Genomic DNA, 15397 nt, shown 5'->3' on the forward strand with positions numbered 1-15397 from the left:
ATGAAGGAAAAATAACTGATCTTGATTTCCAACATCTGGCAGAGGTTATCGCTGGAGATGTTTGTCTTTGTTAAGGCCTGACGCTGCAATTTGGCTCAGAGCTGTGTGTGTGTGTGTACATGTACTGTGCGTGTGCGTTGCAGTGAAAGTAGAAAGTGATCCTCCAGATGACGAAATCCCAAAATTGGTTGCTCTTTCACCAATGACTTCTGCCCCTTGAGGCAAGCTCGCTAATTCGCAATGCAACGCATTTTTTTGTATCTTTCATCAGCATCAGCAATACTTTGCTGTATTCTGCTTCAATGATTAGTTTTCCATATACATATACATATACATATACATATACATATACATATACATATACATATACATATACATATACATATACATATACATATACATATACATATACATATACATATACATATACATATACATATACATATACATATACATATACATATACATATACATATACATATACATATACATATACATATACATATACATATACATATACATATACATATACATATACATATACATATACATATACATATACATATACATATACATATACATATACATATACATATACATATACATATACATATACATATACATATACATATACATATACATATACATATACATATACATATACATATACATATACATATACATATACATATACATATACATATATATACATATACATATACATATACATATACATATACATATACATATACATATACATATACATATACATATACATATACATATACATATACATATATATATACATATATATATACATATATATATACATATATATATAAATATATATACATATATATACATATATATATACATATATATATACATATATATATACATATATATATACATATATATATACATATATATATACATATATATATACATATATATATACATATATATACATATATATATACATATACATATACATATACATATACATATACATATACATATACATATACATATACATATACATATACATATACATATACATATACATATACATATACATATACATATACATATACATATACATATACATATACATATACATATACATATACATATACATATACATATACATATACATATACATATACATATACATATACATATACATATACATATACATATACATATACATATACATATACATATACATATACATATACATATACATATACATATACATATACATATACATATACATGTACACGATTTATTTTGTTGGCGTTAGAAACGTGCAGCTGGCTATAAACCCCCTTATAAAGACGGAAGCTTGTGGGCAAACGGGGCGAGCTGCGAGTTGTTTGCACAGTGCTATCATTTGACGTATGAAGGCGATCGACTAAATATAAATTGAATGTTCGTGTTTGGCACATTTGCGCTAAAAATCGCATCGATTGTTTTTAATTGTACAATAGACATGTCCGAGATGTGTTTAGACATCTAGTGATATATATATATACACCAGACCAGACTAGTGAAAATTTCTAATACATAGTGTGTGTACATAGCATGCGCTACGCCCTCACTCGATTGCTCTATATACAAAACAAAATAAATAAATAAATAAACATGTAAATAAACCATTTTAACATTGCATGTGCCTGTCTGTCTATCTGTGTATGTATAATACACAATTTGAATCTCTAAAAAGTCTGACATATAAACTAGATGAAAGGTCAATAACAAATATGGTTATGTTTACTGCTGTATACTGTTGTATACTAACTACATCCAAATTTGTTCAACTATGATTAAAAATAAGTTAATCGTTTTCTAATTCCGTTATGTACAATACTTGTGACGCAATAAATGACATTTCGAATTCACTTAGTCAGCAGACAAAAAAACGGATATTTGCAACATTTCGCGCACTTATCGTGATATCGACGAAAAAATTGCCATGCTTAAGAAGAGAGTGTTATCGTCAAGTGTTGGAAAATGACTGCAGCTGCAACAAGGCTGGGATATTTGGCGCGCATGTTGAAACTAAGGGCAAAGATGTTGATCAAAACTTTACTGACAGATGAACATTTAAGCCTGAGGAAGCTTTTTATGAAACATATGGCTAAAACTGAACTTGTGATTCATAAGCAACTGTGTGTCTGTATTGTAAAAAGAGTGTAAAATAATATCAAGAAATTTTCGAATTTACCAAATATGGCTAACGACGAGTTCGGCATGAATCATATGCTCAGGCATTTTTTATTTATTTTTTCTTTTTCAATGAAGCCAGCGTCGCAAATGTCGTAATATAACCGAGTTTGTGCATTTATTGATATTCAAATTTGATATATAACTAGTTCTGCGAGACAATTTAATTAAAAATGGTATTTATTGTATTTCATTTCAAAAGTGATAACTCGAACGTGATTCGTCATGGAAGCGCAAAGCAACTGCAATTGTTGGCGCCCATACTGTCTTTATTATACAACATTGAAGCCAAACCGAAATAAAACAAAACTTAAATTGTAAACACTACCAAATACAACGAAATATATACATAAATATGTATGCGCATTTACCAGTATGTACATATTTGAAACTAAAGCTGACGTTGCCGGCCAAATGTCGTCATTTCGGGTCTTTGGTGACGTGATTATTTGTAAAACCAAAGCTTTCTGACTGCGGCTAAGTTTGGTGTTTAGCGGGCCACATGACATATTTTTCCATACATGATATTCTGAATAATGCAATTTGCATTCAATCGATTTATACGTCCAATATATAACCATATACTATATGCGTCATTCCGAAGGTACTTAGCTGACTTTTGGGGAAGCCAGACACATGATATGTATATGCGATTCATCAAGTATAAAAAGTTGGAACAAGAGCTGCTAGGCCTAGGACAATGGCAGCTGGTTTTGTGGAATATTTTTGAATAGCATAGAGCAGGATTCAGAAAACCAAATGATAGTTTAGCCTAGCAGCACAGCTGCCAGCAGAACATTTACGAACGCAACAAAAAAGAGAAAAGAAAATCAAAGTCACGTAGCGTGATTTTCAATGGATATGCTCTTTATGGGGACACATCGGTACTCGATCGTGGATGCTAATATACATACATTTAAAAAAAAAAAAAATAATAAAAGATTTATCGTGTCGTTGAAAAATATTGCCATGAAAAAAATGTTTATGGTTGACATAACTCAAGTGTAAGTCGTCTAGGGGCAAAAGTGGTCACATAATTCTTCAGTTTTTAACTATTGCTTCGTGAATACACTCGAACATATACGTGTATATACATATACATATATATATATGAAATGCATATATGTATATGTGCCTGATCTATAGCCAAGCGCGTATAAATCAGCCGCGCAATGCTGTGAAAATGAGCATGTGGTCAAGAGTCAGCAATTTCCAGCCACAAATCTAATGAAAACTATTTGAAGAATGCTGCAAGACTCGAGCAACGAATCTTTTCTTTTTGTTATTTTTGGAAAACTTGCGACAATACCCACACACATAGCTTTTACACACACATATATACATACGTTTGTGTGTGCAGCATATCGCAGTTGCCCCCGAACCTTGGGCCGTCTTTCTCACTTTCGCTGTTAATTTTGTTGTTGCTTTTACCAAAAGGGAAAGGCACTGAAACTCGGTTGAATTCAATATGAAGCGGAGCTGTTGCTGGTTTTCTTCTCAACTTGAACTTATCTAATCGGTGTGTTGGTTTCTTTCAACTGCTTAGTATTGGGCATGACAGGCAGCTTCATAATGGCGAAAGTGCAGAAAATTGTGAGCTATTAGCTGTTGTCTTTCGCTGATTTTCTTCTCAACTTTAACTTATCTAAACGATTTGTTACTTCTTTCTTCTGTTTTGTTGGGCCCAGGCAGCTTCTTGAGAGTGAAAGTGGTGCAACAGTTAATCGTTCTCTTCGCTTTCTTCCCAACATTAACTTATCTAATTGACTCATTGGTTTCTTTCTTCTGCATATTATTAGCCATCACAGGTAGCTTCTTAAAAACGCATGAGCTGCAACTTGTTCGTAGTTAGTTATGCGAAGTGAACTGTTCTATGTTTCCTTTAACTTATCTAACTTTTAACTTATCTAATCGATTTCTTACATCTTTGTTCTAACAACATATTTGTTGTTGCCTGTTTCTAGTTTTTTCTCAACTTGAACTTATATAATAAATTCGGCGGCCTCTTTCTTCTGTTATGTTGGGGTCAAACAGCTTCTTGCCAACAAAATTAAAGCATCTTGTTAGTTATTAGCTAATGCTACTCCCCTCCAGCCAACTATAGCTTATCTAATCGATTCATTGGCTTCATTCATCTGCATAATATTGCTGACGGCACGCAGTTTCTTGGAAGCGAAAGTGCTGCAACTTGTTAGCTGTTAGCTATGTGCTGTTGGTTGTAGCTGGTTTGCTGCCCCGAGCTGGCGTCTGGCGGCGCCCGCGTGTCAACATTTTCCTGAACTCGATTGAGCGCTTAGTCAAGTTGAAGGCTTTCGGTGGCTTTGGCCGGCTAAATAAACCCGCCTTGGCTGCCAATTTCATTTTGTTTATCAGCTTTGTTATTTTAATTCGAATATACAACGAGTTTTATAGACGGGTGCGTGTGTGTGTGCATGTGCGTGTATTTGATGGGTTGTCCGCGTATTTACCTTTCACACCCACACACACACACACACACACACACTGTCTCCGCATCGGTTTCTGGGCCACAGACAAGTGGGCTACCCCACACTTTAAAAAAGCAACAAAAACAAAACAAATGCCCCTGGACAGTTGGTGAAAGTTCAAGGCTGCTGTCGCCGTACCACAGGTAAGCCATACACAGACACACGTACACACATACACAGGCATATGCAGCTACATAATTATGTACATAGGCGCATGCAAATAAATTCGCACAAAGCTTGTTTAAACATTACCTTTTGATAAAGAAAATTTGTGTACCTCATAGGTTATTCGCATTTGCACAAATATCGCTTTAAGTCTGGCTATTTATACAAATGAAGTATGTTTTTTTTTTTGCATATATATTTTACGCTGAAGCTCAACAAATATTGCCCCAATATTGTCCTTTGCTCAATAATTGCACGCATATACTAGGTATTTGCATAAATGTTATTTTATATATGTTTCCAGTTTACTTTTTTATTTTTTTTTTTAACGTTAATTTGCGGCAATTCCACCCGCGGAAAGTGAACGAAGATATGCATGTATATGATATGGAAGATCTATATTCTTGATCAGTCAGTCAAACTCAGTCGATATAGACAAGCATGTTTGTCTCTCAGCATGCAAAACCACAATCCGTAGATCGGAAGAGGTCTAAGATACCCTTGTAGCCAAACCAAGGCAGAAGACACAACCAAAGAGTTGTGTCCTTAATTGTCACCCGCGGATGCAAGAGGGCGCTGATTGACGCTTAAGTTAATCCTGCCGTGAGATTGAGCTCACGTTAAGCCCGTTGACTTGACCATGGGAGTAAACGCACCAGCTTAAAGAAATATAGGATATATACAAATTTTAATAGCATATAAAGTACGCAGATTTTTCCATTCTTAAGCGGACTTCCATTTAGAATCATGCTTATAAATCATAATAAATTATTTTAATTTTATTATTAAAAGTCATAGCTAATATGTTTTTGACACACACACACTCTCTCTCTCTCTAACTCTCTCCCCCTCTCTCTCTCTCTCTCATCCCTTCAACAAAGTCGGTCTCCCCTTCATTTCTTCGCTCACACGGTCTACTATTAGCTTAACATACAAATCGCCTTTCTATACGATTTTCATGAATTAAAGTGACTCTTACACCGTCTCTTTCTTCAATAAGTATTTGTTTGAGCGCCAGATAAAACATAGGTTTTATTTTCACGTCATGAAGCATGTTACAATTGACAGCGGCAATAAGAAACTTGTTTAATTGCAAAAACCCTTGGGACCGTGTGGTACCTGGCGCCAAGTAGTCCAACAGCGCACTTTAGTTAGCATTTAGCCAAAATCGGTAGTAAAAATTAATTTGTGCATCAGACCTGTGTTTCATGTTGGTGATGGGTGATAATGTTGTCATACGACTTTCAAATATAAACTTACAAACATATTATTGTAGAAAAAGTAAACTTACAAAAAATTGCTGAAAACTTGTGGGCTGGAATTAACGGCAATTTGTTTGGCGGCTATGAAATATTGTTGCATGTTGCATGTTGCATGACGACAATATATCATATATATTATTTTGTTGCTTAGCTTTATGACGTAGGTGGGCTGCATTTCCTCAATGTTGCTCAAACCGGAAAATTCAAAGAGGCTTGACTGCAGCACGAACAGGCGCCGTTATGATTGAGTAATTACCAACATACAGATTCACACATACTTTTATTATTATCATTATAAGCTAGGAACTTACATGAATGGCTACTTAAGCTATAAGACTCGCATATTGGCTCATGGCTATGTGAAACAATTGCTATGTCTGGTTTCGGAAGCTTTGAAAAGTTGAGAGGCTGGCAAAAACGGTTTTTTATAAGATCGAAAGCGAAAATGAAATAGCGAAGATATAGGTGAATTATTATTATAAGTAAATTACTTTCTAATAAGATACCATGAAAAGCTAAACGTAAGGGACAGATCTGAAGAACAGATCTGACTATAAACACTTGATCGAACAATCATTGCATCCATAACCATGCGGAAGAGTTGACCTTTGGATTTAAAGTTTAAAGATCATTAAACGTTTGTTGACGTCATGCAGTGGTAATTAAATAATCTATTTCAATGGCAATTGGACTTACATACTGCAATTATGTAACAAAACTTTAACGGCATTAAGCAGCTCAATTGATTTGGCTGAAACAAGTTCAATGCCAACGGCAGTCAATTTAAACAATTTGTACAATGATTGTTTTTGGCGGTTACAATGTATTTGTATATGTATATATAAATGTGTGTGTGTATGCATGTGTAATTATACTTTTTGATCACTTTTAAGCCTAATCGTACAAAATGTTTATATCTATATGCTACCTAAATGTCGAATTAAACTTTTGTTTACAACAGTAGAACCATAATACATTATGCTCATTAAAAAAAATAGAAATTACACAAGCCAATAAACGCCATTTAAAACAAATCAACAAAGTCTGCAGCTCAAGTTAACAATCGCTATACCTGTGTGTGTGTGTGTGTGTGTGTGTGTGTGTGTGTGTGTGTGTGTGGGTGGGTGGGTGTGATTGGGTGTGTTGCTAAGGCTGTGTATGTGTCGCTATATGGCTATCCCAGCTATTGCTGCAATACTCGAGCGCATTTGGAAGAAATTTGTCTCAATTTGGCCCAAGACACGAGGAACTCGACAGCATGCTAATTGCCGATTGATGTCGATGCTGTTGTTGTTTGCTTATAAATGATTCCCGTTATTTCCCCATCCTTTTGTATAAGACAGCGCCTGAAAGTTTGAGCATTTTAGTGGGACTTGTTTACTAGTTAGCTAGTTAGTTAGCTAGCTAGTACTTACTTATTGCCGCTGTAAAGACAAACGGTGGCTGGCACAGTGCTATTCGGCTCCAGCTTGGCCACCTGCTCGGATATGGCCGTACCAATGCCAGATACATTGGGATTGATATTGCCTTTGGCTAATTGGCATTACAAAATCAAATAATTATGGATTACACACATGGTTGCACTTTTTTTATTTTACTCACCGCCCAAGCAGAGCCCTTGCCGATTCGCAAGTAACGCACCCACTGTGTCTTGTTGTGTTACGCTGCATAAGGGGCAAGTTAGCAATGGTAGTAATGGTCATGCAATACGTACATTTCACTCAACACTTTTTCTAGTTGCTGCTCCATTTGTCCAATTGTAAATTGACCGACAATTCTAAAACAGAAAACAAAGAAAAACCAAAACAATGCTAGTTCAGAACTTGACTATCGATATCACCGACTATCGCAAAATGGCGCTGCCAACTGTTTGCGATAGTGCTGCATAGTGCGATAAGCTAAACACGGCGGTTTGCAGCACTTATCCAATATGAATAACATTTGAAATTAGAAGCCGCCAATTAAAATCAGTTCGCTACAGACAAACGCTTTTATATCTAGTTAACAGGAATGTATATAAATACGATTCTGCGATTTCTTGCTGGAACGATGTCGATAACTAATCTGACTCCAATTGGGCTTGTTTCAATCAACAATTATTATTGTTATTCCAGAATCAACAATATGTTAAGTGTGAAAAAATTAAAAATTTTAACTGGATCGACGATTGTAAATCAAATGATATTTTTAGTCGCTTCCTTATTCTGAAAATTTAGTTTAAAAATAATATAGTAAAAAACTAAACACTGCGTGTATGTATTTTGTTTATAGCATTTAACATAAAAAAATACGCAAATTATTGCAATATTTTCCTGCAATTTGCTTGCCTGTGAACACAATAAACAAAATTCACTATTACAATGCCAACTATAATTAACAATTTTTTTAACTCAAATTATATGCTGCATTCCGCGCAGGTAATAAAAATATTTATGTTTTTTTATATTGTGTTATATATACTCTATGATGATTGCTGTGGAGCACATGCCATTTGGAATTATTGTTGGCCGTATTGCGACTTCACAAGTGCATCGCGGCTTGATGCGTACATTTATGTGGAAATATATATGTATGTATGTAAACATAGTTTTAACATATATATAATCGTACATAAATTGTTTCGATTCTAGGTATACTACGTCTGCTAATAGTGTAACTGTGTATGTGTGTGTATATTTATGTGTGTATCTGTCCTCTCTGCATGTGTGTATATAGTTTAAACAATTTCATATTTTTCCACAAAAAGAATCGTTTCGCTTGAATACTTGACCGATTCATTGTTGTCCACCTGTACGACATCTAGGGCGCTTATGGCCGCATACGGCGTCTTAGAGACGAATGTCACTTGCAACGGAAAGAAATCGCCTGGAATGGAGGCACTGCAGCTAAACTCCATCGAACCGGATTTGTTGGCCGCATCAATGATGGGAATATTCCACAGCAACACATGTTTGCGAGCATCATACTTGTAGGTGCCATCGTATTCGGCTACCGAAGGCTGTACATTTAAGCTGTAATATAGGAGAGATCAATTAGATAACCTTAAGGATACCATAACATTATTACTGACGGCAATGGTATAACTATGGCAACATCCTGTAGCTCCAGATGCTGTGCCTCCAGTTCGTATTCAATGTTCACATCGCAGCCGCCTTCTCCATTGTCCGAAGGCCAGCAGTTAACTATGCAATGGAATGAAAAAGGACAGACAGATAAGAACAGAGACAAAAATATTAGTATGAAAAGTGAAGCACGCCTCTGTTCAATAGGCAAATGTTACTCACTGGTCAGAGGTATAGCCGATTCGTCCTGCGTAATGAAGCGCCACTTGAGGACACCCACATCGGTGTTAAGAGGGAACGGCTTGGTTGGGACCTTGAGGCCGATCATTGCTCGCGATTTAAATAGTTCCTTGTCAACATTTGGATGAGTCTGCAGCTGTATACCTTGTGTATCATTATTGGCTAGCAACACCCTGATATGTGCTTTACTTTCATCGGTAATGCGCAGCGTCAGCAAACCGCTGAGCTCGAACTGTTGTACGCCACCATCACGTCCCAGACGCACCACCAGCTTATCCTCCATTTTCAGATGTACACTGTAAGAATGGGTCCTCAATATTTGTGCAGTATAGTGAATTTCCGGATTTACCTTTCTGTATGAATATCTGCTGAGATTTTGGCTTTTGCTGCTGCACTGGCACTGGCCGCTGCCCCGGAGCTACCCGCAGCAACTGCTGGTGCCAGATTGGCAATCTTCTCGCCTTCACTCTTCAGCTGGTCAACAAAACTGTCCACATCCTTGGACTTGCCACCCAATTTGAGTGCATTGCGTGATACCGGCTTCCTGCAGGAAACAACGGGATATTTCAATATGCTTGAGACAAGATTTTCGAATTATTTCAACTGACTGTGCCGCCTTGCTGGACACATGCTTGGCTTCCATCTCTATGGATGGTGCACCGCCACTGCCACCGCTGCCGCCGCTACCACTGCTGATACCGCTGCTGCCGAAGCTGTCGGAGCTGAAGCCGCCGCTGCGTCCGCCCATGCCACCCATGGAGGGGCCGCCACGTTTTGGGGCCTCCATACGCTGACGCTGCAGCTCCTTGGCCTTCTCGCGCATCTTTTGGCGAGCTTCACGCTCCTGTGTCTGACGAACTGCCTGGTAGACTTTCTCCTCATGCGAGTCCATCTCAACAAAAGTCTTGATTTGCGCCAGATTTACGCTCTCCCTGTAGCCTAGTGCAACAATCTCATCAAAGGCAAATATCAAGTTGAATGCATTCTCCACAATCTCCTTCTCGTCCAGCGAGTGACTGTACTCTGGTATCTATATGGACATTGACATTAAGAGATTATCGGTAAATTCAGTAGGATAATACTAAATGTGAAACTGGTAGATCTCAAGAAAAAAAAAAAAAAACAATTGTGTATACAAATGCACGCACCACTTTCGAGAAAAGGCGAAGTGTTTCCAAATCCTCAAGTATGTTGCTGGCCTTTGTGGTTATCAGAAGCATGTAGAGCTTCTCCATCGGCTGGTAGACATATCGGACCGAGTCCGTTTCCACATAAGTGTGCTGCTTGCCGGCTGTCATGAGCTTGGGGAATGCAGCCAACAGTCCCTCGATGCGCGCCTTAGTCATCTCCACGAACTGACGTGACAATATGACTGAGTGCATGTGTGTGTGCGTGTGTGTGGTTGTAAGGTTAGACTTTAACACATTAAAAATATATCGTTTAAGTTTTTCACTTACCTTTGCCATTTTTTGTGCAGACTGCCGCGGCAATGAGTACCTAGGATTAAAGTAAACGTAAATGAGATAAGCAAAATAGCCGACGTAGAAGCGTGTGAGTGTGTGCACGTATGTTTGTGTGTTGTGTGTGCGCTTACCATTTTGATGCAGCGGTAATTGAATCAGCTAACGAATACTTGGAAATACTTTGCTGTTATGTGTAGCTCGAGCAGTAAATTAACTGACTTGGAATGATCAAAACAAATTGTTTGTCAATCAATCCGCATCCGCGTAGCTGACGTGTTCGGTTCTGCAACAAAATGTTTACGATTGCTTGCGTATGTGTGTAAGTGATGACAGCGCACAGCGCACTGACAATCTATTGTTGATGTCACTATTGCTTGCGTTGTTTATGCGGCAGACAAGATAAAAGCAAGCAATATAGTGTTTACTTGCCACATACAGCTTTAATACATGCACCACACCCAATGATACTTTTATTTCCGTGTTTTTAATTCAAAAACTAACCAGAGTCCTTAATACTTAAACTAATTGTGACGTCACAGATGCCAGTCGTGCACACATCGACAATGCCCAGCAACATCGATAACACTCAGCAATCGTTATGCCGATTAATTGCACAGCACTGAAAGCTGAGATAACAAATCAAATGCCAACTCAATCTAGAGTGGGTGTTTTTTAATTGAAAGCAATGTTTTAAACGGTAATTTACATTAAATCAACGTCAAATATAAAATATATAGATATTAAAATATATAAAACGATATATTAAAATGCAGAATGTCGTACTCATTTTAGCTGTACGAGGCTTAGTTATATTCATTGTTGTCTAATGTCAAGGTTTCCACTCGTTCAACAATAAAGTCCTGCGCGGCCGCTTCGTCCGTCTTTGTTAGCTGACCTTTACCCTTCTCCTTGGCATATTCTGCACTCAGAATGCGCATTACTTGCGCCGCGGTGAGATTGTCACGTTTATGCTTTTGAAAATTATCCTTAACGAATTTGGCGAAACCCGTCGCCTCACGCACCGGCGTCGGCACAATATTGCCCGACTTATCCTTCTTATTCAGGAGCAGCATAATGGGTCCACGGCAAATGCGGCAGCGTAAGTTCTCCACCTTGCGCGAACGAGAATGCGCATGAGACCTGTAGAGGCATGGAATGACCATTAAGTAGAGTTATTATTTAAATGCACCTTCTGTACTCACGATGTATTGCATTTTATACACTTATATGTGTATTTGAACTCGATGTTGTAGTTGTGGCAAACTCGAATCGGTGGAAGATCTGGAAATTTCTCATTGGCACGCTGTGCCCAACGCTTCCAAACAAGACCGTGTCCGCCCTCACCGTTGAATACCCAGGCCGCAGCATGGCATAGCTCATGGATAAGCGTGCAGCGCAATCGATCTGCACTTGTCAGGACCTTAATGCTTAGCTCCACAACGCTGCTGCGTTCCAGCAGTCTGCAAGACAGAACATGGTAATCTGTTTATATGTATATGAAAATGTCGCTTACTTCTTTTTATTTTTGCATCTGCCCGCCGTGTTGCGCAACAGCTTCGACCAGGTGATGGGCACCTTCAGTTCATTGTTGAAGATCTGCTCATTAAACATGTCGTAGAGTCGTCCCGCCAGCTGCTCTTTGTTACGGTTGAAGTTCTCGCGATAGAAGAATGCTTCATTGTCACAACGATCTTGAGTGATCTGTGGCTCCAGGGACTTGATAAAACTGCATTTGCTGGTATTATTATTTCTTGGCGCGCTCGCCCCATTTTGCACCTTCCTTGCGCGTGCCGCTGATTTTGCTGACGTCGCCGTTTGTGGTGTGGGCAACTTGAAGATGGGTTTCGCTTTTGGCGACTCAACTGCAATGCCCAGCTGCTTTTTGACCTCTTGCACACGCTTGTGCACTGTTGAGCCCGGCAAATAGACGTTCTCCAACTGATCTAAACAGTCCAAATCGAGTGCTTGATCCACAATCCGTTTGGCTGAGCTAATGTCCTCATAGCCCGTATTTGGTGTAAATAGCTGCCTTCGTGTCGGGTTTGCCAACGCCGGCGTCGACGGCGACTGCGACGTCGGCGTGGCAAGCAATTTAGGCTTATCGCTGGCGCGGCAGGTCCGCAAAATGTCGTCAAGCCGTTTTGGAAATTTCGGCGCTGTAAAAATTTGGAAAATATGTATGTAATGGCAGATGTTATATAATAATTCCACCTTCCACTTCATAATGAATTCATATTCGTGATACGCTTTAACAGGCAAGTCGACGTAGCCATGTCCGTATGTTCTCCGTTCCCACACACCCTGATTTAGGACCAAGGAGAAGCAGTTTATACTCACATTCGATTTGCTCATCGGGATCGCTGACCACCTCCACCTCGGCCTTTGTAAGGTCCAAGTAGGTGACATGACCGTCAGCGGCATCATCAGGATCACTGCTGCCCGTTGCATCCGCATCGTCGTCATCGGAGGCATCGGTGCCGCTGTCCGTATCGACAAGGGCGCGCCAGCGCTCCTCGTGCACGTGTTTGGTGCGTGTGCGCTGTCCATTCGGTCGCTTCTCACTGCAGGCAGATTTTGGCAAGTGGGTCGAATTCAATTTGGTGGAGTGGAGCGCACGCTTGACTGGAAAATCATAAATATACATAAGTCAAGCACTATCTGAATGGGTACAGCGCACTTTTTACATACATATGCTAAAGTCGCCCAGTGCGCTCTCGTTAGGCGCTGCTTTCTTCACTGCTGTGGCTGCGGCGCGTTGAGCCTTGGGCTGCCGCCTTATCTCGGTAAGTGGAGTGCGGTCTATCGCAGCCGCTGGCGCTGGTGTACGCGCAAGTGCACCTTTTCCACCGCTGCCGCTGGAGCGTTTGAGCGTGCGTATAACATCCGGCGTTTGCCAAGACTTGCCGTATAATTGGTTCAGCAGCTTTTCGGCTTGTGTCAGAAATTGCTCATCCTCTGAAGCGTCACCGCTTAGCACGGAGCGCTCCTGTTCCTGTTGCTGCTCACATTCCTGCTGCAGCTGCTGCTGCTCCACTCGATCCTGTTGTTGTGGCTCTGCGCGTGCCTCTAATGATGGCGCGGCTTGCACATAGCTTTGCTCTGAATGCTCAGATTCGGCTGAGCTCGAGTCCATGTTAGGTATGTGTATTTTAATGTTGATCTTTGCCGATATATTAATACTGCTCACTTGTATGGCAGGTATGCTCGCCACTTCCTCGGCCGATGAGGATGAGCGAGGTCTTGGCGGTGACTGCTCTACCTCGCTGCTGGTCTCCGGAATGGTTTCATCCAGATGCACCTCGTTCAGCGTGGACTGTTGACCCGATCGCTCAGACAGCGGCACCTCTTGGTCGGGTGTGTTTACCTCTGTGTCATTCGAAGCTAGACGTTTGCTGTTGTCTAGTTCGAAACGTTCCTCGGAGCACAACGTGTTTATCTCCGTGTCATTATCCGCCAAGCGTTTGCTGCTGTCCAGTTGCGCTTTCGGCGTGGAAGTGGGTGTGGTTAAGCACGACGGCAATTGTGTTAAGTCTATGTCTAATTGGCTCATCGATTCCGTGTCCGCACTAGCCAGGCGCGTGTGCTCGGCTGACATGTCTGCTTGTCCTCGCCGAATCCTCTTACGGCGCTCGAAGGATACATCACGCAGAAAAGCCTCAATGAGCTTTACTTTGTCATTGGACAGCGGATCTGGCAGTAACTCTGCTGCTGTTGGTAACAGCTGCCCGCTTACTGTCATGCTTGTCTCCTGCGGCTGTTCTTCAGCCGGTGGCTGTCTCGCCTGCTCCAGCTGCTGAGCATGCACGCTGTCACTGGTATCTGATATGGTGATGCAGGATTCGCTATCATCATCGTCGCCCTCTTCGGTTGTTGATGATATGCAAATGGACACCTCCTGCGGCAGCTTTTTTTCCGGCTGCATTGTCAAGTTAGACACCTGCGTGGATAAAGCCTCCACATCTAGGACGAGTGAACGTTGTGTGCAACCGTCACCGCTTAGCTGCAGTGCTTCCATATAGTCGGAGACATCGGGCTCTGAGCTCGCATCCTGCAGGGCCTGGGGCGTGTGCTCCTGTCCCATGGCGTTGGACGATGAGGAGTCGCTTCGCAACAGTGGATGCTCGTAGGGCTTAGCAGTCGTTTGGTTATTGAGATCATTTAACTCGCCCAACAGTTGGCGGCTCACGTTGTGGCTTTTGAGGGCCTCCGCTTCCGATTGAGTCTTCGGTTCCTGTTCCTTTTTTGAAAGCTGTTTTTTCTTGCTTGAGGAGAGTGTTAGTTTAGCGAATTTTTCTTTGATCGGTACATTGACTGTGGTCGGATCAACTGTTTTGAACAGTTTAAATCCATTTGACGTCGCCATTTTGCTGGCGTTGTTCGAAACTAACTGTAAAACTTCGGCAGAAGAGCGACAACGCGAAACGAACCAAAAACAAAAATACAAATCTCTCGCGGGCGTCCGAAAACAAATTGAGCATTAGCTTAGTGATGGT

The 15397-nt window shown here is 40.2% G+C and overlaps 3 protein-coding genes across 3 annotated transcripts; all 3 read right to left on the reverse strand.

Moving 5' to 3' along the window:
* Positions 1–6400: 6400 nt before the first annotated feature.
* On the reverse strand, positions 6401–7997 carry Lamtor5 (Late endosomal/lysosomal adaptor, MAPK and MTOR activator 5). The gene is made up of 4 exons (XM_002054918.4): positions 7854–7997; positions 7742–7803; positions 7555–7672; positions 6401–7485 (listed from the first exon to the last, which is right to left on the reverse strand). The coding sequence occupies exons 1-4, from the start codon at positions 7886–7888 to the stop codon at positions 7401–7403; spliced, it is 300 nt and encodes a 99-aa protein (XP_002054954.1). The 5' UTR covers positions 7889–7997; the 3' UTR covers positions 6401–7400.
* A 389-nt stretch (positions 7998–8386) lies between these two features.
* deltaCOP (coatomer subunit delta) lies at positions 8387–11398 on the reverse strand. Its single transcript, XM_002054917.4, has 8 exons — positions 11036–11398; positions 10899–10938; positions 10590–10813; positions 10050–10471; positions 9791–9985; positions 9424–9737; positions 9210–9321; positions 8387–9150 (listed from the first exon to the last, which is right to left on the reverse strand). Exons 1-8 carry the CDS (start codon positions 11036–11038, stop codon positions 8856–8858), a joined length of 1605 nt encoding a protein of 534 aa, XP_002054953.1. The 5' UTR covers positions 11039–11398; the 3' UTR covers positions 8387–8855.
* Positions 11399–11559: 161 nt separating this feature from the next.
* Positions 11560–15370, reverse strand: Gcna (Germ cell nuclear acidic peptidase). The gene is made up of 5 exons (XM_002054916.4): positions 13593–15370; positions 13242–13526; positions 12418–13060; positions 12107–12364; positions 11560–12044 (listed from the first exon to the last, which is right to left on the reverse strand). Exons 1-5 carry the CDS (start codon positions 15265–15267, stop codon positions 11708–11710), a joined length of 3198 nt encoding a protein of 1065 aa, XP_002054952.1. The 5' UTR covers positions 15268–15370; the 3' UTR covers positions 11560–11707.
* Between the last annotated feature and the right edge of the window lie 27 nt (positions 15371–15397).

The sequence above is a fragment of the Drosophila virilis genome, chromosome X (genome assembly GCF_030788295.1).
Source record: "Drosophila virilis strain 15010-1051.87 chromosome X, Dvir_AGI_RSII-ME, whole genome shotgun sequence".
NCBI lineage: Eukaryota > Metazoa > Arthropoda > Insecta > Diptera > Drosophilidae > Drosophila > Drosophila virilis.

Coding starts and splice junctions, on each gene's coding strand:
- Lamtor5 (XM_002054918.4), bottom strand. CDS start 7,888: ATGGAGCAGCAACTAGAAAAAGTGTTGAGTGAAAT. Junction 7,804..7,853: donor GAAAAAGTGTTGAGTGAAAT/GTACGTATTGCA, acceptor CCCCTTATGCAG/CGTAACACAACAAGACACAG. Junction 7,673..7,741: donor GCAAGGGCTCTGCTTGGGCG/GTGAGTAAAATA, acceptor AATGCCAATTAG/CCAAAGGCAATATCAATCCC.
- deltaCOP (XM_002054917.4), bottom strand. Junction 10,814..10,898: donor CTGCACAAAAAATGGCAAAG/GTAAGTGAAAAA, acceptor ACATGCACTCAG/TCATATTGTCACGTCAGTTC. Junction 10,472..10,589: donor TTCGCCTTTTCTCGAAAGTG/GTGCGTGCATTT, acceptor ATGTCCATATAG/ATACCAGAGTACAGTCACTC.
- Gcna (XM_002054916.4), bottom strand. CDS start 15,267: ATGGCGACGTCAAATGGATTTAAACTGTTCAAAACAGTTGATCCGACC. Junction 13,061..13,241: donor TCCCGATGAGCAAATCGAAT/GTGAGTATAAAC, acceptor AAATTTTTACAG/CGCCGAAATTTCCAAAACGG. Junction 12,365..12,417: donor AGATGCAAAAATAAAAAGAA/GTAAGCGACATT, acceptor TCTGTCTTGCAG/ACTGCTGGAACGCAGCAGCG.